A 24875-nucleotide genomic window follows, 5' to 3' on the forward strand; every position below is an offset into this window, starting at 1 on the left:
CACTCCGCAATACCTAGCTCTTGGCACGCTACCCTCCAGCGGGTCAAAGAGCACAGTACTTAGCAGGAGCCCTTTCACCTGACACCTTCCAAACAGGTGGAGCTTCCGCCTTGTTATCACAGCAATGCATCACCTCTGCACTGATCCCTTTTGTGCTCATCCCCATTTCTGATACAGTGTCTGATACAGCTGCTGCTCCTAAGAATTCTTTCTGAAAAGCCAGCTGTCTTCACATGTCAGTCTTCTAGAAATCTCCTCCACATATACTAGAATCAAGAATACATTTATCTTAAAAAGCCTGATTTTTCTGCCTATAGAAATTTCCCTTCTTAATGGACATACATCTCCATTATCTTTTGTCCTCCTGCAGATGACCATCTTTGTCTTGTCCACACTGGCAATGTAGGTCAAACCATTCCACATTCCTCTGGAAGACACTACCCATACTCTGCACATCATTCTCAGCATCAGACGGACATCATCACAGAGCTGCAGACTGTAAAAGCGTACGGCAAGGAGATCAAAAGAGGGCTTTGGCCGTCACAACTTCATACTTTCCAGAGGGCAAGCACAAGGGTCACGGGAGGCTGCTTGCTGCCTATTACTGTCTCGAGCCACTACATTTTCCTGTTGTTTACCAGGACTGCCAAGCTTGTTTCTTCAAAAATACGATTCAGCTCATCTTAGAACCATCCATGGCCCACTGTGCCACGTCAGACAACAGAGGCAAAAAAGATCTTCCTCACAACCTCTGTATTTGTTGTAGCTTGGGGCACTGAGCTATGCACCATTCGTCTATTTTTAAGAAATCAGGTTGCCTCCTCACATTGCTCCTCTTTTTTCTTTCAATATTTTTAAGAATAATGCAAGACTTTTCTCAGGGGGGTGATCAGTGAAGTGACAAACAATCGCAGACCAGCAATCACCTGCACCATCCTGCAAGCGGCTATTTTGGTGCATCCTCAACAGGCCTGACTTCCACTGTTCCTTCAGTGATCTTTTCTTCTCTGAAAATATTATTGCATAACTTATGCAGATATCTAGCAAAATCAATGTCTCCTGCTGTAGTCAGTGTTGCTACTATGCCATAGGCCCATGTTTTATAACAAACCTCACTGCAAACTCCTCGCTCCCCCAGACCACCTCCCAACCATTTGTTGGTGCTTATTGCTGTTTTGCTTGGGCACTTTTTAACACTTTAACGCCTTTAGTGTCCTTTCAGACGTTTCATCCAGACAATGGAGTAAACAGTCTGGCACAAAGGGTTTCTGCAGCCAGACTGCGCGTCCTCCCAAGGCAGGCGCTCCTTCCTCCATCTGCGGAGGATGGAACTCAGCGGCACAGGAAGATCTGCAACCCAAAAGTACGGACGGGTTCAAAAAGGTAACGCCTAAGTTTATATAGGATATGGAGTTTATGGTCACCTGAAGGCAGTCTCTAGCTCAGGGGACCCACCTGTGTGTCGCCGGGAGGTAACGCCAACGGCCCGCTCAGAAACAGCCCAGGTCCCGCGCACCCTGCTGGAGATCCGCCATGAGGGAACCCCGCAGCGGGTGAGCTACCCGGCCCGCCCCGAGCCCCGGCCCCGCCCGGCTGAGGCGCAGCCTGGCGCCCCGAGCGGCCCGTCAGCTGAGGGGACGGGGCCCGGCGCCTGCCCCTCCCGGCCCCAGGCGGCTCTGGCAGCCCGGCGAGCGGCAGCCCTCCCTACGGGCTCACCGGGTCCCACCAGACCGCGGACGCCGCCGGGGCGAGAACCCGGAGGCAGAGGCCGCAACGGCGGGCCCGGGGCGGGGCGGGAGGCGGCTCTCGCCTCGGCCACCTCCCCTTCGGCCGGCCGCCGGGGGCTCGCCGTTGCTAAGGCGCGCGGCAACGCCGCGGTTCCCCTTCCCACAGCGGCCATGGACAGCGCGGGCAGCCGCTCCATCGCCTCCGTGCTGGCCGAGCTCCGCTGGGACGATGGCTACGCCGTCCCCGTGGCCAACGCGGAGAACAAGGCGCTGGAGGACGAAGTGAGCGCCGGGCCGCGGCTTGGGGAGGGAGCGGGATCCGGCAGCGGCCGCGCGGGGCCGTCCCCGCCGCCGCCCAGGGCGCGGAGCCGTCGGGCCGGCCCCGCGGCTCTGAGGGGCCGCCGCCGCCCTGCCCCTCCCCGCCAGCCTCAGGGCGCGGGCCGCGGGGCCGGCCCTCAGGCGTGGGTGCGGGCCGCGGGGCACCGCTCCGCGCTCCTCCGCGGGGTGCTGGGCGGGGGGCGGGCGGCGTGGCCCCCCGCAAGGCTCCGCGTTTTCCTCTGAAATGTCTCGTTTCAGTGCTGGGGAGGAAGACAGCGCACAGCTCTTACAGCGTTTGATTCGCGGCTGCGTTCTGAAGTAGTTGCGGGTAATAAGCGAGCAACCACAAATAGTTCCGTGACCACCCTAACTTTTAAATAGCTGCGGAAGATGCAAAAGGAGAAGGTAAACCTGCAAAATGAGCTGACCGGCTTCGAAGAGCAGATGGAAGCAATGACGTCGCATTTGAAAAACGTGAGGCAGGAGTTCAGCTTCATGCAGGTAAACCGCTACCCCCAGCAGATCCATTTTGTGACCTTTCAGATCACCAAGTCCAACTGCAAACCTAACACTGGCGAGGCCACCACCAATACATATATTTGAGATCCTAACGCAGTGCCTGTCTGCGGCTGGTGGCGCGATGGATTTTGCCGGCTTTGCTGGAGACTCCTCAGGCCCTTATTCCGGTGCTGCCACGGGAGGCGAAAGTTACAGTGTAGATCTCAGCGATACTATCTTACCGTCGTTAGAAAGACCATCCGGGGTCCAATGACTGTATCTAGAAGAAAGCCAGGCAGGATGTATTTTAGAATTCTTCATTAATTGAGACTTTTGTAGATAATAAGAAAAATTTGGTCAAGGAAAATAAAACATCAGCGTAAGGGAAAAACAAATTTATAATCTTTATAATGATCCAGAGTTAATTGTGAAATGCTAGTGGAGAGTTAATTCACTGACATGAAAAGAGAAGTGAGATGGCTAAGGTGCAAATCTTCACTTACACTCTGAGTTAACTGGCCACAACGGGAGGTTTAGATTTCTAAAGTCCCGAGTCAAATCTGCACACCTTTCAGGTGAAAAAGGCTTAAGAAACTTACCTGCAGCTAGACAACTTGATCTTTTTTGTGCTAGATTAAAGTTTTAATCCGCACTTTAGGAAAGAGGCAGCACATACTATTCTCTGTTTAACAGTGGCTTTTAGTAAGTAATAGATTTGTTATTATACAAAGAAGAAAACCCCTGTTAAATCACTTTCATCAGAAAGATTAAGACTATATAGAGATGCTGCTATAGGCCAGCCTGGTGGTGGTCTGTCTCGGCACTAAACAATAAAATTATTTCTTTGGCTTTGCCTCCCGAATCTGATGTAAAGCCACTGGTGATCACAGACTAAGATTTTGATTTTGAAAGATTAAGACTCTAAATCGTGGGTGGAACTGATTTTTTTAGGGCTATAAAAGTTGATATCTCATACAATACAATGTGTGTCAGAATCGTTTAGGTTGGAAAAGACCTTTCAGATCATCAAGTCCAACTGCAAACCTACCATTGGCGAGGCCACCACTAACACATATTATTTGAGATCCTAAAATGCAGACAATAAAGTTGCTCTGAAAACTCTTGATATTTACATGACAGAATCATACCATCGCTGACTTGGGATTTGGTTGTATGCGAAAAAAGGGGGTTTTGTTGATATGTGCCTTTTGTTTATTGTAAAATGCTGAACTATATTATTCTCTAGTCTCTTCACAAAGCCAGAGAGAATGAAATTGAAACTGAACAACACTTTAAGGCCCTGGCTGAGAGAGAATGTGGACGTCTCAAAAGTGAGATTAAACGACTGGAAGATGAAACAGTTTCCTTGAGAGAAAAGAAAAACAGTCAAGAAGTAAGATTTAGAATTTTTGTCAGAGAGCACTCGTAATTAGATTTTATGACTTGTCCTCACTTGCACTTAGAGAATTAATAGTATAAGTCAAGAATAGCTAATTATAATTAAAACTTATAAACTGTAATAGATGATCTGGATGTGCTTTTCCCTGTGTAGGCAAGTAGAGTGACACTGAGGATCTACTTGCATAGACTGGTCACGACTTAGCAAATATTAACTAGATAATGTCCTTAATGCAGATATACAGCCACACACCCATATCACCATCTGGTTAATCCTCGCAGGTATTTTCTTTATGGTTTACAAATGAAATTGTTGGTGGCAAATCATCTTCTCCACATAAAATAAACTTGGAGCATGATTTTGAGATAAAAATTTGCTTTACGTTAAAAAAAAAGTAACCTAATGCTATCTAATTACAGGTGTTTTTCTCTTTAATGGAACTGTCTCTTTTTCTTTCTATGAATAATTTGTTTGGTTTTTTTTTTTTACTTGCTCTCTTTCTTCCCAATAAGTCCATTTGTAATCTCCAGTCTCTCAGAATGGGTAGCAGGATGAAGATATCCTTGTCGTTCAGCTGGATCCAGATTCTCTCATATTTGTGTCAGAAGTCTCTTCGCGTCATGTGGGGCCATTTGTAAATTGATACGCAGAATAAGGATCTAAGAACTGGGCCTCTGTGTGTGAGGGACAAACTTTACCCTATGGTGCCTCGGATCAGTTTATTATGTGGAATAAATATCCTGCATATGGGTATATCTTGCCAGAGGTTGACTTAAAAACCTGTTTAAAATTATTTGCATATTAAGTTTGTGGTAACTTATTGTCTTTGTTTCTTCTTTAAGACCAGGACGTCTATTAGCATTCCTCAAGTACAGTAGACAGTTAACAAAAAAGAAAACTAGCAGTTCTGTTGACAACAAGATGTGTGTAAACTTGTTACAGTAGCTTGAACTGGTGGTTTCAGTTACTGTTCAAAGAAAATAATAGACATTTAATTTCAACTCTTTGATTTATTTCTACTTTTATTAGAATACTATAAGTAAAACCACGAAGAAGTTAGAAAAATTAAAACAACAGATGAACTGTGATGAGGAAGTTCTGGAGAGCTGGATAAAGGAATCAAATCGTAAAGATAATGATGCTATCACAATCCAGAAGTACGCGCAACAAGATGAAGGGAAACTAGGAGTAAGTAGAAATGACAGCACTTTTTAGAGACAAACCAGAGAATCATTTTAGCACTTGAAGACTTCGTTATGTTATTAAGTCAGGTAAGAGGGAGACAAGATTTTGTACAACAGGACTTTTAAACTGGTTTCCACTTAGCACAACAGTGCAGTTCCCTATGAGGTTTGACAGGTCAGAGAGAACAGGTTTTACAAAAGGTGAAAGGCATAATTGAAGACATTAATTTGTTTGTTCAGTTCATCTGGGTAAAATTGAAGTTTTAATTTTTCTGTACACAAATAGACAATAAAGTCTAGAAAACAGTGCCACTGAATTAAGAGAGGAGTCTGTTCAAAAATGCACGCCAAATATGGACGAATAGTGTAGATTTTCCCATTAGAACTGAATTTGTCAATTTTACTGAGAACAAAATACAGCTGCTTTAGTAAAGCTGCCTGGAATAATGAAAGACGGTATAAATAGACACCCCGGTCACAAGTGCAGACTTTCTAAGGGTTAGTTCTCAAGTATGTTATTAATTTAGAGATACGTCACCCTGGTTAATACTATTTTGAGCCTTTAAATACAGGGAGGAGAAATTTGATTTTTACTCATTGAATACTTAACCCAAACACTTTAGCTTACACCAACAGTCTCACTGATATCATTTATGTTAGCAAGTCACACAGCATTGTAGGAAGAGTAAAGCGAGATAGCTGATGCTAAGGACACCGTGTACACATTTATGTGTGGTGGAGGGTTACTTTGGTCTAGCTCCCGTCTGGTCCCAAGGGCTGACAAGAGATGATGGCCTCTTGTATGACCAAAAATTTGGGAGGCTAGATTCTCGGGTTTTTTATTCTCTAAAACATGATAAAATTGATGGCTCAGTAATTTCCCCCCCAACTGTAGCAGAACTTTAAGAATTTATAAGACATTATATATTTGTTTTCACATACATGATATTTCCGTATCCTTTCATTTCAGGCATTAACCCTTCAAGTAGAAAAGTTGACCATGCAAGCAAATCAGAAGCGCAAATCTCTTGATAATGAACTTACAGAAACCATAACAGCTCAGGTTTGTACTTAAGGTTCTTGAAGATATCTTGTTATGTATGAAATTTTTAAAATCAGAAATCACGGGGGTGCTTTCTTTTAAACAGATAGAGCTTGACAAGACAGCTGAAGATTTTCGCAGAGTTCATCAGGAAAGGCAAGAAGTCATCAGGCAGTGGGAGAATGCTATACAACAGATGCAGAAAAGAGATCAACAGATTGATCATTGTGCTTTGGTAAAACTGCTGTAACTGATCCATATCAGTAAATCAGACTCCTTTTGTGTCTATGATATTGATAGGAATTTTGCCAGTCACACAAAGAATGATTGGGTATTTTAGATGTTGAGTGTTCTCTTTGTGTTTACCTCTGTATTTTATTAAGGTGTTTCAAAGTTCAGCTATTACTGAAATCTACGCAGAATTTATTTTGAAAGCAGTATCTCTCAGTGTAAGTAATGGTGCTCTGCTCAATACTACACAAGGTTTAATTTTCAGTCTCAAGGTCGTTGGAAAATGCAGAGCGTGCCAGTTTCAGTATTCCCTTCGGTCTACGAAGCAACAAGAGGGAGCACTGTTTCTTAGAGAGTAAGGCCAGTCACCTGCAAGGAGGGGGGATTCTGCATCTGGACTGCAATATAAGAAAGAAAATAGAACACTTAGAATTGAATTCTACCTCTGTGAACAAATGCATGACTAACATTCCTGTCAGAATTATGATAAATAATCACATTAAGGTTAAAAATTGGTCCTTAAGTATATTCTGCAAATGGGGAGAAACAGCAGCACTATTCTAATCAAAAAAGATCCTGGCAGGCGTTCTGAGTTACTATTAATTTCCAAAAGGCATAGTCTTCCTTGGTTTTGTCAGTGTCATGCACAGACGGTACAATGGCAAGAGGTACACATAAAGTGTAGTTTATCCTGGCTCTGTCAGAAGTGTGAACTCCTTGGAAAGTTCTGCAGGGTGATAGAACAGATGCACCAGAAAAGCTTGAAGGATCAGTGTGGAGCAAAATTTTATAAATGTGGATTCCAAAGGAACAATGGCTTTTTTGAAGGGGGTAAAAGCATAATTGCATGTACAAGAAGGCTCTACCTAAATCCTTAGCTCTGCTAGTATGATATTTTCCTGCTGAAAGAATAGCAATTAAGTTGCCTATATAGGTATTACGTATAGCCTGAGCAGAAACATGGTTTAAACAGACTTAAGATATAACACTCAAAAAATATAATAATAGAAAATGACAAGCCAGAAGAAATACTACCCAACAGAAAATATAATGGACTAATTTAGGTGAAATATTTTGGATTTCATAGTATTTCAGGACAGAAGATTCCTGCAAAGAACAAACAGATGTAAAAACAAACAAACAAACAAACAAAAAAAACCCCACCACAAACAAAAAACCTCAGCTCTGACCAACCTTTCATATATTAGTAGTCCATAGAATAGTCCTACTGATGCTTTTGTAAACAGATGTAGGTTTTTTTTTTTTTACATTAGAACTACAGTATAATTTTCCCAGTAGCTAATCTTTTACTTAACCTTTCAAAATATCCAGTTTTCACTGAATAGCTATAAATCTGTCAGCTAAAGTAAGCATCACTACTGTTGGTAATTTTATTCATGCGTTTCCTCTGTTTCAAGTCTGTCTGAAGTTTTGTTCACATAGCTTGTTTTTTTCCCTATTCAATCAAAAATATTTTTATTTCACACAAGTTTATAGTGCTACGGGTTTTTGAAATTATTGGAATATTTTGGAAGTTTCCAATCCAAAACAACTGCAGTATTTTGTGTTGTCATGTATTAGTGGAATAACATAATTTAAGAACGATGTGATAACTGGGCTGTCTCATGCAAAGAGTAGTCTTAATAGCAGTCTATCTTCTGGTTGTGCCCTGTGTTAAGCTAACACATCCTAACTAATGCAAGTGAATCTAAAATATTTTTATCCTGATAGCTAATAACAGAGATAAAACAGGAGATCAGAAAGAAGGAAATTGTGCTGAAGGATAAGACTTCCTTTTTGGTAAATGAAACTCTTAATAATATGGAATATGAAAAGAAAATTTCTTCTGCTGAACGGGAAGCTGCCAGCCTCCGAAATGAGTATCAAACTCAGGATACTTACAGGGTTCAGCTGCAGGATGAGGTAAGGCTTACCAAACAGTTCAGAAAAACAGACTGAAACACTAACTCTTGACTAGATGGAGGAAATACAGGAACAGCATTTGCTTTTCTCTGTTTTTATACTAGACTCTTAATAATTCAACAAAATGTCCGCTCTTTCAATCTACTGATGATTATTGGGATCTGAACCCCCAACTTAATCCTTTCATTGACAGTGGTGTAGAGACTGGCTTGTATTCTCTGTTGTGTTGGTATAAGGGATGAATTATCTCTTAAATGCTTCAGAAGGAGGCGTGTCTTGCCTTTAGCACACATGCACTGCAGTATTGTATAAAGAGGGAAATCTCTGGATTCCAGACAAATTCCTATCCTGTGCTTGCAGAAGTGAGTGTTGATGGCCTTGTAGTCAGGTTAAAATGCTAGGGAAAAAAAACCAAACACTTTCACGTGGCTTTCTAGTTCATACTGTTTCTTATATTTAATCTTCACTTAAAGCTAGGAATGAACTGCACTGCTTAATCACTGAAATGCCTTTGAAAGTATTTCTAAGAGGTAATTCAAGTCTCATGGCTCTGTTGAGAAGGAATGCACTTGTATTACCTTAGTAAGTTTTCTCAACAAGAAAATGGTGACACGGGGCTACGCAGCAAGCGTGGAGTTTTTTTAAAAAAACTGTATTTGCTGTTGCCTTAACTTTGGATAGCCTTTCTGTAGTGGGTGGTTCATAAACTGATGTCCTAATTAAACTGTAGGTAGCTCAAACAAGGTGTAGGGTATTAGATGACCCTATAATTCATGCAAATGTGAGGGTCCACAGAATTGGTAGGTTTTCATCTCTAAGCTGTGAGATTCTTGCTTGAAGTTTTTCACAATTAATACTACATAATGTGATAACAACCACAGTCTGCCATTACTAGGTGTTAGAACATCTGTGGCGTGCAGGTGAGAAACAAGGAAAGAACCAGACTTACAGTTCAGCTGACAACTTGTGACCTCCCAGGTTCTCATTCTGGTGCAGAGAGACGTCTGCTGTATACCCTTGATCGGGTTTCTTCATCTGTGAAAGTGAAGACAATTACACTGTGAAGACTAATAAGCTACTGACTGTAAAGCATTCCTATCCTGCTTAATGAGTGTATGCTGTCCTGTATTTTTTACCAAATTAAATTTCTGTGTATTTTTGTCACAGTGTTCCCTTATCTTAATAAAAATAATTTTATGTACCCAGCAAAGTTTGAATTAGAAATATTCATCAGATACATGAGGGTATCAGTGTTCACAAAGAACCTCTTCAAAGTCAGCTGTGCTGTATAAAACCATAGTTACACAGATGCTGTTGGACAACAATTGCAGCCCATAGCACCTTCATAATTCATTCTGTATTCTTAAGTATTTTGCCCCATTATTCAGATTATGTAACTTAGTCTATTGAGTTTACTAGCTGTGCCAATTTACAGCACCTCAGAATCTGTAGTACTTCTCATTTGGAAAATACTTAAAAAGAAACGGAATACTTTCCAATAAATAGGTCCCTTACAATTTTAAATATTCTGATATGTACCAAAGTAAATAAGAACTTGATTGCTCCATTTTGTAATTTATTAGCTGGATGCTTTGAAATCCACTGTGGACAGAACTGCTGCTGACCTAGAATCTTTGAGAACACAAGTAACCAATACGAAGAAAGACATTCAGAAAAAAAAAGCCAGGTAAGAAACAGACCTTTTAAAATATCATTTGTAAGGACTAGTAATACAATCAAATCCTTCAGCTAGCAAAGAATCTTAAATAGTGTTGATGATTAAAGCCTCCAACTTTCTGGTTACTTCATGTCTTCCATAGTTTCAATTAAGGAAATACTCTTAGTAATCCTTGTTTTTAAAGGGCATGAAAAAAATCAGTTAGGGCCTTGGTTATCGTAGGTTAAGGTTTAGCCTGCCTTATTAGGCAACTGCTCAGTAAGGTGTGCTACTTGTTTTTGGCAGTGTTGTATATGCAACATACATTCAACTTATTAATCATGTAATTTTGTTTAGATTAAGCTTTCTTAAAGAAAAAAATGCAAATCTTTCCAATAAGCTGAAGCTTGTGACTGAGGAGACACTCAGTTCAGAAGACAAAGCTTTCAGGATGGAGGAAATATTAAAAGAAGAGGAAAAAATTGTCAAGGTAAATTGTTTTTCACGGTTTCTGCAAATGAGGATTGATTTCAGTTTGCAAGCTCTACCTAGAACAAACATTTATAGATTGAAATGGAATGTAACTATTACTATGACATGTAGCGATTTCATCAAACGATGAAGTAATGTGCATGCAGATATATCAGTATCTGTGTTGGGAATACTCTGGAGGAAGATAAGTAATTCAGAATTCCCCATTTATCAACATAGGATAGTGGAACTGTCATTGTACAGATCGGAGGTAAACCAGTATTCTGGCTGCATCAGTGTACTGAACAGGGCATTTCCCGCTGACATCAGTGAAAAGCTACTTAGAACTTCTTGACTAAATTTAAATAAAAGTTATTCACGGGAACGTGGCAAATTTTGCTATATAGTAATGTTTTGCTTCTGCTTTGGAACAGTACGGAAAAATTTCAAAATCTTTTATTTTGCTTACCTCTTTTGGGACTTTATATCTCCAAACATTCTGGTTTATGGGCTGCTGAGGAGCAAGGGTCCTTGAACTTCTATCAGTTTCCCATCAATAAGGTTGTTAAGGAGTGACAGTCTTGTCAGGATGACTTTTCAGTAATGTTACTGCTGAAAACTTCTTGGCTTTAGTAGAACACCATCAAAACTTAGAGACCTGCAAACAGCTATGAATTTGGCAAACTGGGATTAAAAAAGAGTTTGAAATCTCTTAATCAGATTTGGCTGTTTTAGTGCCCTCTATTATTTTAATTCTACTACATGACACTCTGATACATCTAACTTGTAGACAAATAATTACTGGCTCACTTTAGATTTCATTTTCATGATGAGTAAAGATTTTGATCTGGGAAGTGGCAAGTACAAGCTGTAATATGGTGACTATTTTTAACATGCATGTGTTCTAATTTTTTTTTTTTAATTCAAACCCCAATTCTTATGGTGCAAATTAAGTATAGGAATAAAAACATCCTAATTCATTATCATCTGATGAACTGCAGAGGGCTTTTGCATAAATGGAACGTTGTAATGCAATCATCTCAACTTTCATGCCTTTCAGGAAATGTTTCTACCGTTTTGTCATTTTGCTACTAATTCTCTTCAAGTATTTTACTACTTAGCTTCTTACTGAACTTGATGCAATTTCTTTTTAACATTTTGCTGGACAATTGAGTATTGGATCTGCTGAAGCTTTCTTTACTGTAAGATGACCAGGTTAAATGAATGTGACAGCAGGTGTTCCCACACAAGTGACAACAAAGCTGTGTCTCTGTATACCACTGTAGACTCCGCCCCCCCCCATACTATGTTTCCTGTAGCCGGTATGTGAAATAAGCCCTTGCAGTAGATTGAGCGTTATTTTTCAAACTTTTTAGCTCCACAGGCATTAACTGTACATTTTAGATATACATACAGAAACTATATAGAGAGTTTCTTAAATTACAGGCCTGCCTTACTGTTTTGTTTTTTCAGATAAATTGAAAACAAGCTGGAATGATACAACATTTCATTAAAATGAAAACCTTAGTTCTCCCTAAGACCGTTACCAGGGTGGCTAAGCTGTAAGCAGGGTTACTCTGCTTGCGTCTGTGGCAGATAACCTAAGATGACATTGAGCCTGGCAGCTCCACAGCTTCGGGGCAGTACTTTAACTGGGATGAACAGTTCTTGAACAATGTCTGTAATGTATTGGTTGGAAGCATGCTTTCAATCACCATTAGACACACATGGCTATTTGCTGCATCTATTAATTTACTGTGCAGAGATATTTACAGGAATAATGTGGATGAAATGTCACCATTTTGTGCTTTTAGTTCTGTGATACTTCAATCTGTGGTGAAACACTGTTGCACAGAGAAGCTTAGCGTATCTCTTATCTCTATTAACAACCTCAGAGAGAGAGAAGAATTTTCTATTAAATAAATTAATTTAGATATGCAAGAAAGACTACAAATCATGATCCAGTTTTAGTAGACGAATTCATCATTGTCAGTAGCTTCAGGAATACAGCTCAGAATTGGGCACATGCACAAAACCAGTTTACTTCTGAAATTAAATTCCTTTGTTCAGGCATGATCCAAAGCCCACTGACACCAGTGTAAAATGCTACAGGCCATAACAATTTCATACTAAACTTACACCTGCCTTTTACTTTCTGAATTTTAGATTTGGAATTGCACTTACAGCAAGTTCAACTATAAAAAAAAAAAAATCTGTTTGGTAGAATGTGATTATGAACTCTTAAAGAAGGAGTTATCTTTTGCTATTATTAAAGCCAGCAAGATCGTTCACAAGCAAATTTCACAACATACACACATAAAATCAAGAATAAGCACATTTTTAATCACTGTAGAAAAGTGAATTCTAAGGTGTCTTACTAAATTACTTTAAATGTGCACCTTCAAACTCTGTACCAGACTTGAGCTAAATGTAAATGAGTCTTCTGGAACAGGATTGTGATCAATCGTTCTAGAGGTGTACCTTGCAGGAAACTAGCATGCTGAACAGCATGAGCTTTGGAATGACTTTGGTTATTTGGGTCAGGGGGTGGAAGGAGGAAGGGAAAGAATAAAGTTGTCTTGCTTGTTAGGGTTATAAAAAGAAAATAATCTCAATTTTGTTTGCTTTCAGTACATTTCAGGTTACCTAAAATATTCAGCATTGGCTTACTGTAACAGACCCTATGAAAATCACATTTCCTGCACTGATTTAGGTGATAATGGCAACTTACCTCTGAGAATAAGGAACTGATTTTTAAATGTGCAATTAATTTTTCAAACAAAATTATTCCCATTTATGTAAACACACTTACGTACACATGTGCATACACAGTTACAAGTTTTAATAAACCATTGAAAAGCTTTGTATTATATTTCGCCAAATACTCACATACATGAGAAGCAATAAGGAGGGGTTTTTTTTCAAAGGATGACAGGAGTTTAGTTTTCTGAAAGGCTGAAGAGAGTAGCATTCCCATAATGGAAAAAACAAGGTCATCTAATAGTAGGGTAGGATCCATGTTAAAAAAAAACAAACAGATTAGTTTTTCTTTACATCAAAGACTTTTCTTGCCAACCATTTTGAAGATCTATGAAATTCCGTGTTCATATTAATGGATATAGTATTGAAATCTTTTCATCTTCCTATATTTGATTAATAAAAGCAAGTAATTCTCAGAAATTAATTCTTATGTGATTAATTACTTACTACTTAATGATTGATTTGTCACCAGAAAAAAGAAACAGAAGTGAACCAGTTAAAAGAACTACTTTTCAAGAAGACTCAAGAGTTAAAGGTGCAGAAGGATAAAGAGAAGTGTGTTTTAGCGGAAATTGAGGGATGTCGAACATCACTTAAAAATCTTAAGTCTCGTCTGCGCACCCTCGATGCAGATGCAATAAAACAACAAGAATTAATATATAACCAGGTAAAACATTAACATACTTTCATACTATGGTTGTTTATTTGTTCTAATGAGGATAAATTGCTTGAGTTCTGTAATCCTTGTCAACATCCTACCATTTTGGAAATGCCACGCAGTATAATTTGAGGTCTGTGCTTATTTCTGTCTCTAGCTGTATGGATAAAATTAAAATAACTGAAACTTGCTATAGTATCGCCTACATTACGTGCTTGCATATTTCATTATTTTTTGGATCTGCTGCTTTTCCCACTAATTTCTCAGATCTGTTCTTTACTTTGATCCCCCTGAACCACAGACACCTCGGGGCAAATTTTTAAAGCAATACAAGAGGTACATGCCAAAATCTTGTTATTTACTAATTGGATTTTGTGCATATTTCCTATGCATCACTTTGAAAATTTGCTTTTACATCAGCATCCACTGGTGACAGCAAAATGGCAACTCCACTGTAAGCTTCCCTACAGCAGACTGTGCTGAGTATGCTTTGTTACTCTTCTAGAAGATTACTCCTGAACCCTCACTGCACATCAGTTATCTAAGAATATTTTGCTAATGAGGTCTATAAGCCATAAATTATTATAAAACAATAGCTTAATTGGGTGACTGTCCTAAAGCCAACATTTAGATCCAAGTTTATATCCAGTGTGTTAGCTTTATGGAAGGCTATAATTGCTTATTTCAGACTACTAATTCTCTTAAAAATTATTTTAACAGGATTTTTATATTCAGCAAGTACAGAGACGGCTGTCACGGTTAGAAGGGGAGGTTAATGCAGATGAAAAACAAGTTTTAGAAGCAAGAGTTGCTGAACTTAAGAAAACCTTGGAAGAAAAGAAAAATGCATATGATCTTTTACATGCACAGCACAAGAAACTTCAGGCAAGTTCCTTAGAACACCAGGTTGACTGTGTAACATGTAGAAACCTCAGTGAATTAAGTAGATTCGGTCTTATTAATTAATAACTTGGTATTAGTTTAACAGATATCTGAACTTTGTGTAACCTGCGTGGAAAACTTTGTACATTCACTATACCTTCCAGAAAAATAGGTCATTACTGCACAACTGAGATACCTCAGCAGGAAGACAAGCGTTGAAATGTTGGAAAGGCAAGCTTAGCTTCCATTTCAAGATGTGACTGACTGCTTGCAAATGTCTGAATTTATCTTTAGGCCCATGTAAAAATAAGAGAATGTTATTCTGTGATGCTACTGCTTGCTTTTGTATTTTCCGTAAAATTACAAGTACAGTTGCATTTTAAAATTGTACAAAGCAACATTACTGAATTGAAGGTAGAGTATTTGAGATAGCTGACCTCACCCGGATATGTAATTCAGAAACACTATTTTTCTATCTTTATTCCCCTGTGAGAATTTTGCATATACATGCTTGTCCTCTGGTTTTCCACTATCCAGTGACCATCATGAATTCTCTACAAAAATGCACTTACCTTTCTTGTAGATATGAACCAGTCAGTTATTCTGTAGCCAATTTATAATTTCTTTTTATAAGAAATGTATTTGTTTATTAATCAGCTACATTTTAGCATGTTTTGAAACCTCTTTTCAAAGAGAAACCATACAAAGGCAAAAGTCAGGTTTTTAGTAAAACATCGCAACTGGTTTCTCAAAGCGATAGTTAAGAAAAAAATCAGTTTTAGTGAGGGGAAAAAACTGCTTATAGGAGAGCCCTTTAACTGGAGATCCACGTGATAACAAGGTTTAACGTTGGGCAGCTGGTGCCTACACTTCAGTTTGGAGACAATGCAAAATTTGAGCAGCAAGTACAATCAAACATTGAAACACAACTCCAGGAATTTATTAATACTCTGGAGTATTATCAAAGACAGATGGTTTTATAAAGATGAACTACGAATAGTAAAGTCATGGTCAGACATACCAGGAGATTTTATCTAGACCAAAACACAGGATTATATTAGAATTGTCTTGTTGACTGAAAGATCTATATCGTATAAATAACAATTACTACGCTCCAAATAAAGCAAGCAATGACATTTAACATTGCAACAGCACTCTGCCTGAGGACTGCAATGCTGTAGGCACTGTTCACAGAGCAACATATGGACAGAAGATGATGGTTCCAGGACTTAAAAATACCTCATCTAAAATTAACTAGTAGCTTTTGTTGCAACCTACATTCAGTGAAATAAATAAGATGTAACTTATTTGGAACAGAGTGATGTCCACTTCATCAAGAGAGCAATGAATAAGACAGGAGAAGAAACAAGTGCTATGATGATCAAGATAAATGAACTAAAGCTTGTCAATGAGAGATCAGACCAGGAGTTAAAAAAAGCCAAAGCCATTAAGCAGGTACAGTATTATTTTGCAGCTTTACTAATACAGCCCATTTGTTTGTTTTTAAAACACGTCAACTCATGACTTGATCTAAAGGCTGTTGCCTACAGTGCTACATCATGATATCCATAAGAACCCTCTGCATAGTTTCTTGACTTACACCTTCCTTCGTAAACTCTGACATACTTTTTATCACTATTCTCTTACTAGGCAGTGTTATGTCTCTTCTGTAGACAGCAGTTTGGGTTATCAATTTGATCACACATTACTTATACCACACTATCCACCTGGTCAGTGGTTTTTGGGGTTTTGTTTTGTTTTTCTGAGAAACAATTGCCTTTAAAATAGAAAATGTACTGTTCAAGGACATCTTTATGTAGCACTCAATTTTTATTCTTAATCTGCGATGCCAACCAATAAATTTGGCTCATTTTTGTTACTAAATTGCGAGATTTTTCCTGCAGACTGTTTGGGTCTATCTATATTCCAGTTTAAAGAACTAGAGGTAAAACGGAAGTCCTTCTCCCCATATTTTGATAAACAAAAAAACCCCAGTTCCAAATCCTCTAATTACTGCACGTTTTTTCCTGCAATAAGCTCCAGCCTTTGTAAAGGAAGCACTGAGGCCGTAGAATAACACAGGGTCTAAGCTGCAGGGGGAAGAGTTTTGCTGTCGACTTAACTGGTGCACTTGCTCCTCAGTGAAAACTCCCTAACCTGGAACTTTTCTTTGGGGATGAAACTCAGGAGAGTAAAAGAAAGAAGCTGATGACATAAAAGAACTCAGAGAAGAACTGATACAGAGTCTGGGATCCATAGGAGATTTTTTTTTAATGATTCAAAGTGTTTGCATGCTAATGAAGTTCACCAATTGCTGCTTCTCAGGAGCTTTGGCATATATAAATTTGCTCGTGTAACAACATGACTTGTAGACTTGCAGAAGCTAGAACATATTCCAAGACAGTTATAATGGTTCAAGCCAGATATTAGCTGCTCCAGGAAGTTCAGGTCCACTTATTTTCTTTGAAATCACCTTTATAGTCTTACCATTCGTAATGCTAACTGAAAGGAAGTTGTAGATGGAAAATTCTAGCAACCCATAACTCGGTCTGAATTAGAAAGTCTGATGAATTTGCATAAAACCATTCAGGAAACAATCTACCCATATCACAGTCACCCTGTAAACTGTTAACAAATAAGAAATTGAGAACATTTTTAAATACAAAGCAAAATGAGTCTTACAGTTGTATATATAAAAGATAAAAATAACGGATGCTTTATAAAAAAATCATTAACGTATTAACTGTTATAAATATCTGAATTAAAAATAATACTTTCTTATTTTGAGACCTTTTTGGCATTTCTTAGGAGATGATGGTCAAAGATAATTTCTTAAAACTAGAATTGAACCGTCTTCAAGATACTCTGTGCAATAAGACAGAGAAAGTTCTAACACTGGAAAAACAAAAATTGGAGTTAAAGAAAGCCATAGCAGAAAGAACTGAGGAAATTAAGGTTCATAAGGCAATGCTAGATTCCCAGATAAGACTTGTGGATCAGGAACGGCAACGCATAAGGTAACTGTTCTTATGAAAATCAACCTTGTACCTTTTTTTGAGTATCTTGTACATGGAGACTTACTGAGAAAGAGAAGCATTTTACCCAATTTCACCAACTGGAGATACTGAGGATGAAATCACTTGCTCAGTTATATACTGAGACAGCTGAGGCTAGCAAGAGATCCCTTCTCTGAAATCCAGCCTACAGCTTTAACCACTTCGTGAACAAGACATTACTGCTTATTCTGTTAGTGATGATCCTCTACAGTACTGAGGGGAAACCTCAGCTGCAGACATCTTTTTAGAGTAAATGTCACATGTGTGACCCTGCATTTTTCAAAATAATCAGGAAATGTGAATTAACTGTGTTTCAAGCTACAACAAAGTATTTGAAACAGAAAAATTGCTTTTAAAGAGGGTTCACTCCCAACTACTTGATAAAACTGTGGTTTCTTTGACTCATACAGTAAGTCTATTTGTTTTTGGTTTTTTTTTCCTTTTTAACAACTGGGATTTCCATTGTGTGTCCTATGTAACAAATAAATCTTCTGAATTATGAATGTACCCTCTTATAAAGCAACCACATATGAAGTAACTTTTCCCTTTTGTAATAATCAGTGCAAACTATCTGGGACAGTTTTAGCTCTGAAATCTCAGTGTCTATATCCAGCCAAAAATCAATGCTTCAGCAGCTGAACTGCTGAAATCTGGCAGGCTTTTTATTCACTCCTCTGCTAACCACACCCCACGCAACAGGAAATTAGTGTGATTTAGTGTGACTGAAGCTTAACTGCTCACCGAGAGTGCAGACTGTGTGGCTTTTTTCCTTTGATAATTACACAGCTAATTGATACTTCCATGTAATTTGATTTGGGGTTGTTGCCTACTGTTGCTTACGCTCCTCTAGTAGTGGCAATATTAAGATAATATCAGCAGGGGGCAGCTTGTGCAGCTGTAGCATTTAAATGCCAAACTTTAAAAAATTTTTGGGGAGGACTGTGACACAGCCTCCCAGGATGCAGTGAGCTGGAATATGAAAATAAATTATACTCTGTTTAGAACTGCAAGAGAAGCGTAGGTAACCAGAAAAATGCACGTCTGTGGCTGGGAGAACACAGAAAGCAACAAAAACCAGTAGCAGCACAACTGCTGCCCTGCCTGCCTCCTTGTACGTGGGCAGGCTGCTGGTAATTGAAGCTGCTATAGCAAGAACTGCCCACAAAACACTACCAGACAAACACCTTCTCAACCCATTTATTTTTTTCCCCAAAATAAATCAGTGCTGAATTGCAAGACCGCCTAAATAAAATTGATAAACTGAGATGCAGATATGAAATTCTTACTGTTGCCATGATGCCACCTGAAGGAGAAGAGGAGAAAACTCAGACCTACTATGTAATTAAGGTATTTTAGTAACATAATTCCTTGTATTTCAACTATTTAAGCAATAGCTTTCCCTGGGTTCTATTCAAGTAACTAAGACAACCTCCTTACCTATTGCTTACTTTCAGTCTAATTATTTCACAACTGGACACTGCTAATCAGGAGTTTGTGGGCTTAGAGATGGGAAGGCAGATACCTATAATGAACTGCACATTGACAAAATACCTCAAAGAACTTCCAATACTGCAAGTAACTGCTCCTTTCAGTTACCTAGTACCTCAAATCTCAGTTCAAGCCTGACAACACAGATAAGCCCCATATCTACCTAGGATTTTAACCCCTAAATATTGCAGATATTTTTTTCTGTGTAATTGTCCTAATATTTTCAGTATGCATGCAGTCACCTAAAGTATCAGCTTTACTTTCAGGCTGCGCAAGAAAAGGAAGCACTTCAACGTGAACGTGATGATTTAGATGCAAAGATCTGCAAAGCTGAAAAAGAAACTGTAGCTCTGGAAAACACTTTGTGCATACTTAACAACTGCAACAGCAATTACCGAAACTCTTTCAAGGAAGTCACCGAGACAAGTATGTAAAATAGAAATTGCTATTCGCTGTATGACTTACAGGTATATAGTGGGGAAGTTCCATGGCACAAAAGAATGAATAACAGAGAGAGACTAAACTGATAGTAGCAACAGGGAGTGTAATTTGCATGCTACTGTGAAATAGTTCAGCAGCATAAGCACCGAAGAAAGTGCAGTGAGGCATAATTAACTAATGTTTATGTTCTTCCATCTGATTTATGTGAAAATCTCTAAATTTTGTGAATAGTCATAAGTAGGAACAGTCAGAAGAGGCAAAGCATAATTTCTAAGGAAAAAAAAAGTCATTACTGAGAGGAAAGGAGCACCCACTGAAGTACACAAGTCTAGTGGATAAAATTTTGCCCAGTAGAAAGAGGACTACGTTCTCTGTAGTGCTGCATCACACATAGCTACTAATTCAAATTACAGAAGCAGAACAAGCTGTGCCGCTGCTGGCCTTAGGGTAGAGCCAGCTTGGGCACAAACCTGTACCCAGAGCAACTATGCAGGCAGCTTAGGTATGCGTGATGGAGAACCATCCCTTAGCTATGCCATCACTACCTCCCATTTTCACATGGGGCGGGGAAGTAGTAACCCATCATCTGGGGACATGATGAGGAAAAGTTAAACGGCACTATTTTAGTGTCTTATCAGCAGATTTTAAAGTATGGACTACCTTACTACAAGTTTTTGGATATTGGAAATTCCTCAGAATTCTGGAAAATACCTTCATCTGTTGTTTCTGTTACCGCTTAGACTGCATAAGCTTCTTCTCCTTCAGTGGACCTTCTTACTTTAGCTTATAAAAAGCAGCATCACCATGAGAAATTACATCAACTTAATTCCAGAAAAATATTCAATTATTTAACTTTTGTGCCCTCTGCTGGCTCTGGAAACAGTAGCTCTTAAATCCTTCTCTCTAATGATGCCATTTACTTTTTCACAGTGATTTGGAATTAGTAGTAGTGTATTTAAAAAAAAAAACAAAAAAACACACAACCTTAAACCTTGAGGTCTCTGTAATACTCCCAGCACTGACATAGTAATACTCTGTGCTGCAGTTACTTTAAAGTGCAACTTATTTTGAAGTAAAAACTGAGTTGTATACATTGCTTGTCCAGCATTAATGCTGCCTGATTGTTTTGGATCACAGGTGAGGAGTATGAGGAAAAACTGAAACTAGAGGAGGAAAAAAGGGCTGCTGATGAAAAATACAGACACAAACAAAGACAGATCAAGGAACTTCAGGAAGATCTCCAGGTAAAATACAAGCAAGTCAAGGCTGCAGCATGTAGCTAAATTCATACAAACCATTCTATTGAAAGCATAGGAAACCCTGGGACAAATTTTTGCCTGTTCTTTTCTATCCTGTGCTTTGTATGAATGGATACAATTTTTTAGATGGCTCTACCTCTCCTTTCAAAAATTGAGCGCTTATTTGGATTTTCGTGAATCACAATGAAACTTCAGGCTTTTCAGTCACATACAGCTAGAAGTTTCTGAATCCCAGATACACGCTGACAGATGCTCCGTTCTAGCATCCAAGAAAGCAGCTGTATTTTTGTGTAGCATACACTATTATATTGTATCATCCTGGCCAGTATTGCAGAGATTAAAATCCACACATCTGGTGTACCCTGGCATCTAGGTCTTGGGCTTCTTCTAGGAGAATGTGTTCTGTTTTATTAGAAGGCTAGCTGACTCTTAACTTACTGCTCAGCCTGCTAAGTGCAGGTGGAGGCTAGCCTGTGTTGAAGCTCCACATCAAGGACTTACTCTTGGTTCCCCTCGTTATCAAAAAACCCACTTGGCCCTTCAGAAAGAACAACACTTAACTCTGATGCGTGACATATTAGTTAAAATATTCTTAGGTAGCAGAAGCCAAAGGCACCCTCCTATATCGCACACAATTGTTCTAAGCCCTGAGTCACTGGATACAGGTCACAAGCATCCCTATTGCTTATTCTGTCACCACAGGACGTATACCTTACTTAAGAAGTAACATATCTGAAATTAAAGAGGCACTATCTTCATCATGGAGTAAGTCCTAGGATATAATGAGGTGTTAAAGCTTACCCCTTCCTACCTTTTTATTTTTAAAGAAACAGAGCCACACTTACAGAGCTGATTTTATTAATTCCAATCAAAAGTATCCATCTATCCCCACGAGAAACACTGCTATTTTTCTTGGGATAATTTGCACTGGTAAGATAGGCACTGCAATAGTTGGTACTGTGCCAAGTAAATCCTTTTTAGACACTGCTACCAGACACATCTGAAAATACATACTTAAAACTTCATTAATAGTACCTTTAAAGTATTTTTTTTAAGATATGTAAATCACCTGGTGGTCTCTTTATCCAGGTAGGTATTCATCCACTAAACTGATAGGCAGAAAGTTGAGTTGTGTTATTGTTATTACTGATTGCTTGAACTACATTTAGAAGGAAGTAGTACCGCTAACAGACCCTTCCACAATGCAATACAAAAAAGTGAAAGGATATCAGAACTGCTTTATAAACTAAAACTCCTGTTCAAATGAATTTGCAGAACATGGAAAAAAATTTGGATACAGTACTGAAGCAGAAGGCCCTCCTCCAAGAGCAGAACAAGGAAAAACAAGCTCTTACTTTGCAGCTGAACAAAAACATAGACGAACAGAAGCCAAAACTAGAAAGGGTTATAAAACAGGTCTGTATGTTCATTAATGACAGCTTCTAATGTCACAGTGATAGACAGTAGTATGGTTAAAAGCATGGAACTTAAAATGTAGCAGGTTTCTGAAAAAGTGTTGCATTCTCATAATAGTAATGCTTTAAAAATATTTGTGTTAAAAGTGTTCCAGACTATCCAGAGAAATTCAGTCTCTGAAGAAAACTAAAACAAAAACACAGGAAGAAAGAGACATTGATCTTTGTGAATTGAAAAGCTTCAACAGAACCATCGACAAATGGTTAGCTGATATTCTAGAAGCAAATGCTGATTTAATTACACCCTTTCAAAAGTACTTTCATCAGGTGAGCTTTCCAGTTAACTGCCACTAAAATCATGATCGATAGCTGTAGTCTAATGATGAGTGTCTTTCAAGGGCAACTCCTAAACTATACTTATGGTAAAACAGGAAAAAGTGTTCATCCGCTTTCAACATCTCTTCAAATACAAAGGATTATAAACCCTCCTGCTATACCCAGTCCTATTATACAACCATTAGGTCAACTTTGTTTGTCTTTCCAAATTTTCTAGTACAATTTAGAGCTTCCTACAATTGCTTCTGCTGCTGGTAGCCAAAGTTCTCGATCACCATCCACACAAAGCTCACTAGCCTCTACCAGGTAAGTGCTACCAATGTTTTTTGAGGTTTGACATTTTCGGGTTTTTTTTGTGGTTTTTTTTTTTTGTGGTTTTTTTTTTTTTAAGTTAAAGCTTAAAACAGCAAAATTAGTCCCTAAATGACAGAATTCCTCACTCCTGAAAGTCTTCTCAATCTTCCTGAACACTATAAAAACTTTCTCCTTATACCCTCCACCCTTTACTAGATTTTTCTAGCACTCAACTAAGTTTACTTCAGCATCCATCACAGTTTAAAACCATAATTACAGATAATTACACTTACTTTTGCTAACTGTGCTCTAGTTAAAAAGTGGTTTTATGTTATAAAAGCATAAATTTGGGCTCCAGCCACATTTTGCACTTGATAGTGTGAGCTCCCTTTCCTATTAAATAGGGTAGACAGACGTGTATGCTTTTACTGACACCTTTTCCCCTTGTTCAACATGTATTAAACTAATAGTGCACATAACATGTTGAATCAGTTGCAATCTGACAACATTCCCACAGCTTACTTAAGCTATTAGTCGTAATGTCTACTAAGATCTTTGTAGGGGACCTTACCTAGAATAAACACTGCTGCCAGGGGGCTTCACTGTAAGCCACCATTAGCAGCAGCTCTATTTTACATGTAGGGAGTTCTGTATACTGATGAGTAAACTTTTGTTTTTCAGATCCTCTAGAAGCACAAGCTCAGGCTCTAGTCAGACTTCGGCGCTCAAAGTCATAGATCTGAGCTTGCCTATCAACACTCCTGCAGAAGCAGCTGCTGGGAGTTCACAGCCATCCAGCAGAGCTAGCACCTCTAATATTGGTAAAGGCAAAAAAAAGTCTTAAGTAATCTTTTGAAGGCCATGGTAAAGGCTTCACATTAGTTAAGGCTTCTTAATGGATTAATCTGTAACTTAACTTTAAGGTCTATTGGCAATCTTAGCATTAATTTCTATCAGAACCGTACGTTTCAACTTTCTTATACAGTATGCAATAAATTATCTAGGAGAAGTGTTAAGCGTGTCTTTTATATAATAAAATAAATTAACCTTTAAATTACTCTCTCATTTTGCTGTTGGAGAACTCAAGATCCACAAAACACTTCAGAAGCCATTAATTCATTTTGCTCATAATGATAAGGAGAGTTATGTTAAAGCCATTACTTTTAGTGAACTGGTATCTTCACTGCTGTCAAGACAGTTTTAGATTACAGTGCAACAACCCAGGAAAGACAATGTATGCTTCATTTCAAGATCAACCTTGACTATTAATCAAGTAGTCATCTCAGGTCATATCTTAATCAAAAGATGACAGTATATGATTGAAGTCAGTAAAACTGTACTTTTTCTATTCAAAATTACACAGTAGCTTTTTTGCAACCGACCTCTATCTATGGAATTACTTGGAAAACTTGCAGCTGAAGTACAATTGGCGTTGTATAGTGTGCCAGACGTTGGTTCCTTGGCGTATCCTGCCAACCATCTTTGGAGATCTCACTGTAAATAGAGTGTAACTTTTTCCATAGCAATACAAACACTGCCTTCAAGCTGCTTGTGAAGCAAATACCTAACAACAAAAAAAACCTCAAACAAAAACCAAAGGCCCAAGCTTGAACTTACCAAGACAATAAACACAGTTTTAAAACTCTCTCTTCCTCCACTTCCGTTGGTTTTTTTTTCACATTACTTAGAGAACGTTTGATGCATTTAAAGAATGTAATACACTTGCCTTCATAGATACTGGAGGGTTCTATCCTGCAGCATATATAACCAGTGCACCAGTATGAAACATCCCAGTGACATTGACAAAATCCAAGACACAAAATTAAGAAAAATTAG

General features: G+C 38.7%; 1 protein-coding gene and 1 long non-coding RNA gene across 5 annotated transcripts in view; one reads left to right on the plus strand and one right to left on the minus strand.

Annotated features, from left to right (window-relative positions):
• Nucleotides 1-1747, minus strand: part of LOC142361133 (uncharacterized) — a 47993-nt gene extending 46246 nt beyond the window's left edge. For both annotated transcript variants that reach the window (XR_012763663.1, XR_012763662.1), the window contains exon 1: nucleotides 1456-1747. This is a non-coding gene — a long non-coding RNA (uncharacterized LOC142361133). The remainder of the gene's footprint in view (nucleotides 1-1455) is intronic.
• Nucleotides 1332-24054, plus strand: CCDC39 (coiled-coil domain 39 molecular ruler complex subunit). 3 transcript variants are annotated; one of them, XM_075418272.1, is made up of 20 exons: nucleotides 1332-1383; nucleotides 2304-2546; nucleotides 3790-3936; nucleotides 4972-5130; nucleotides 6097-6189; nucleotides 6275-6403; nucleotides 8131-8322; nucleotides 9906-10009; nucleotides 10337-10469; nucleotides 13683-13877; nucleotides 14589-14753; nucleotides 16068-16205; nucleotides 17559-17767; nucleotides 19030-19153; nucleotides 19561-19720; nucleotides 20873-20979; nucleotides 22270-22410; nucleotides 22557-22736; nucleotides 22963-23051; nucleotides 23721-24054. In XM_075418272.1, the coding sequence occupies exons 2-20, from the start codon at nucleotides 2436-2438 to the stop codon at nucleotides 23881-23883; spliced, it is 2739 nt and encodes a 912-aa protein (XP_075274387.1). In that variant the 5' UTR covers nucleotides 1332-1383; nucleotides 2304-2435; the 3' UTR covers nucleotides 23884-24054. The 3 variants fall into 3 exon arrangements, with proteins under 3 accessions (XP_075274387.1, XP_075274385.1, XP_075274388.1); XM_075418270.1 differs by lacking the exon at nucleotides 1332-1383 and adding an exon at nucleotides 1587-2009 and having other exon boundaries at nucleotides 2427-2546; XM_075418273.1 differs by lacking the exon at nucleotides 1332-1383 and adding an exon at nucleotides 1982-2009.
• Nucleotides 24055-24875: the final 821 nt, after the last annotated feature.

The sequence above is a fragment of the Opisthocomus hoazin genome, chromosome 4, assembly GCF_030867145.1.
Source record: "Opisthocomus hoazin isolate bOpiHoa1 chromosome 4, bOpiHoa1.hap1, whole genome shotgun sequence".
NCBI classification, from domain to species: Eukaryota; Metazoa; Chordata; class Aves; order Opisthocomiformes; family Opisthocomidae; genus Opisthocomus; species Opisthocomus hoazin.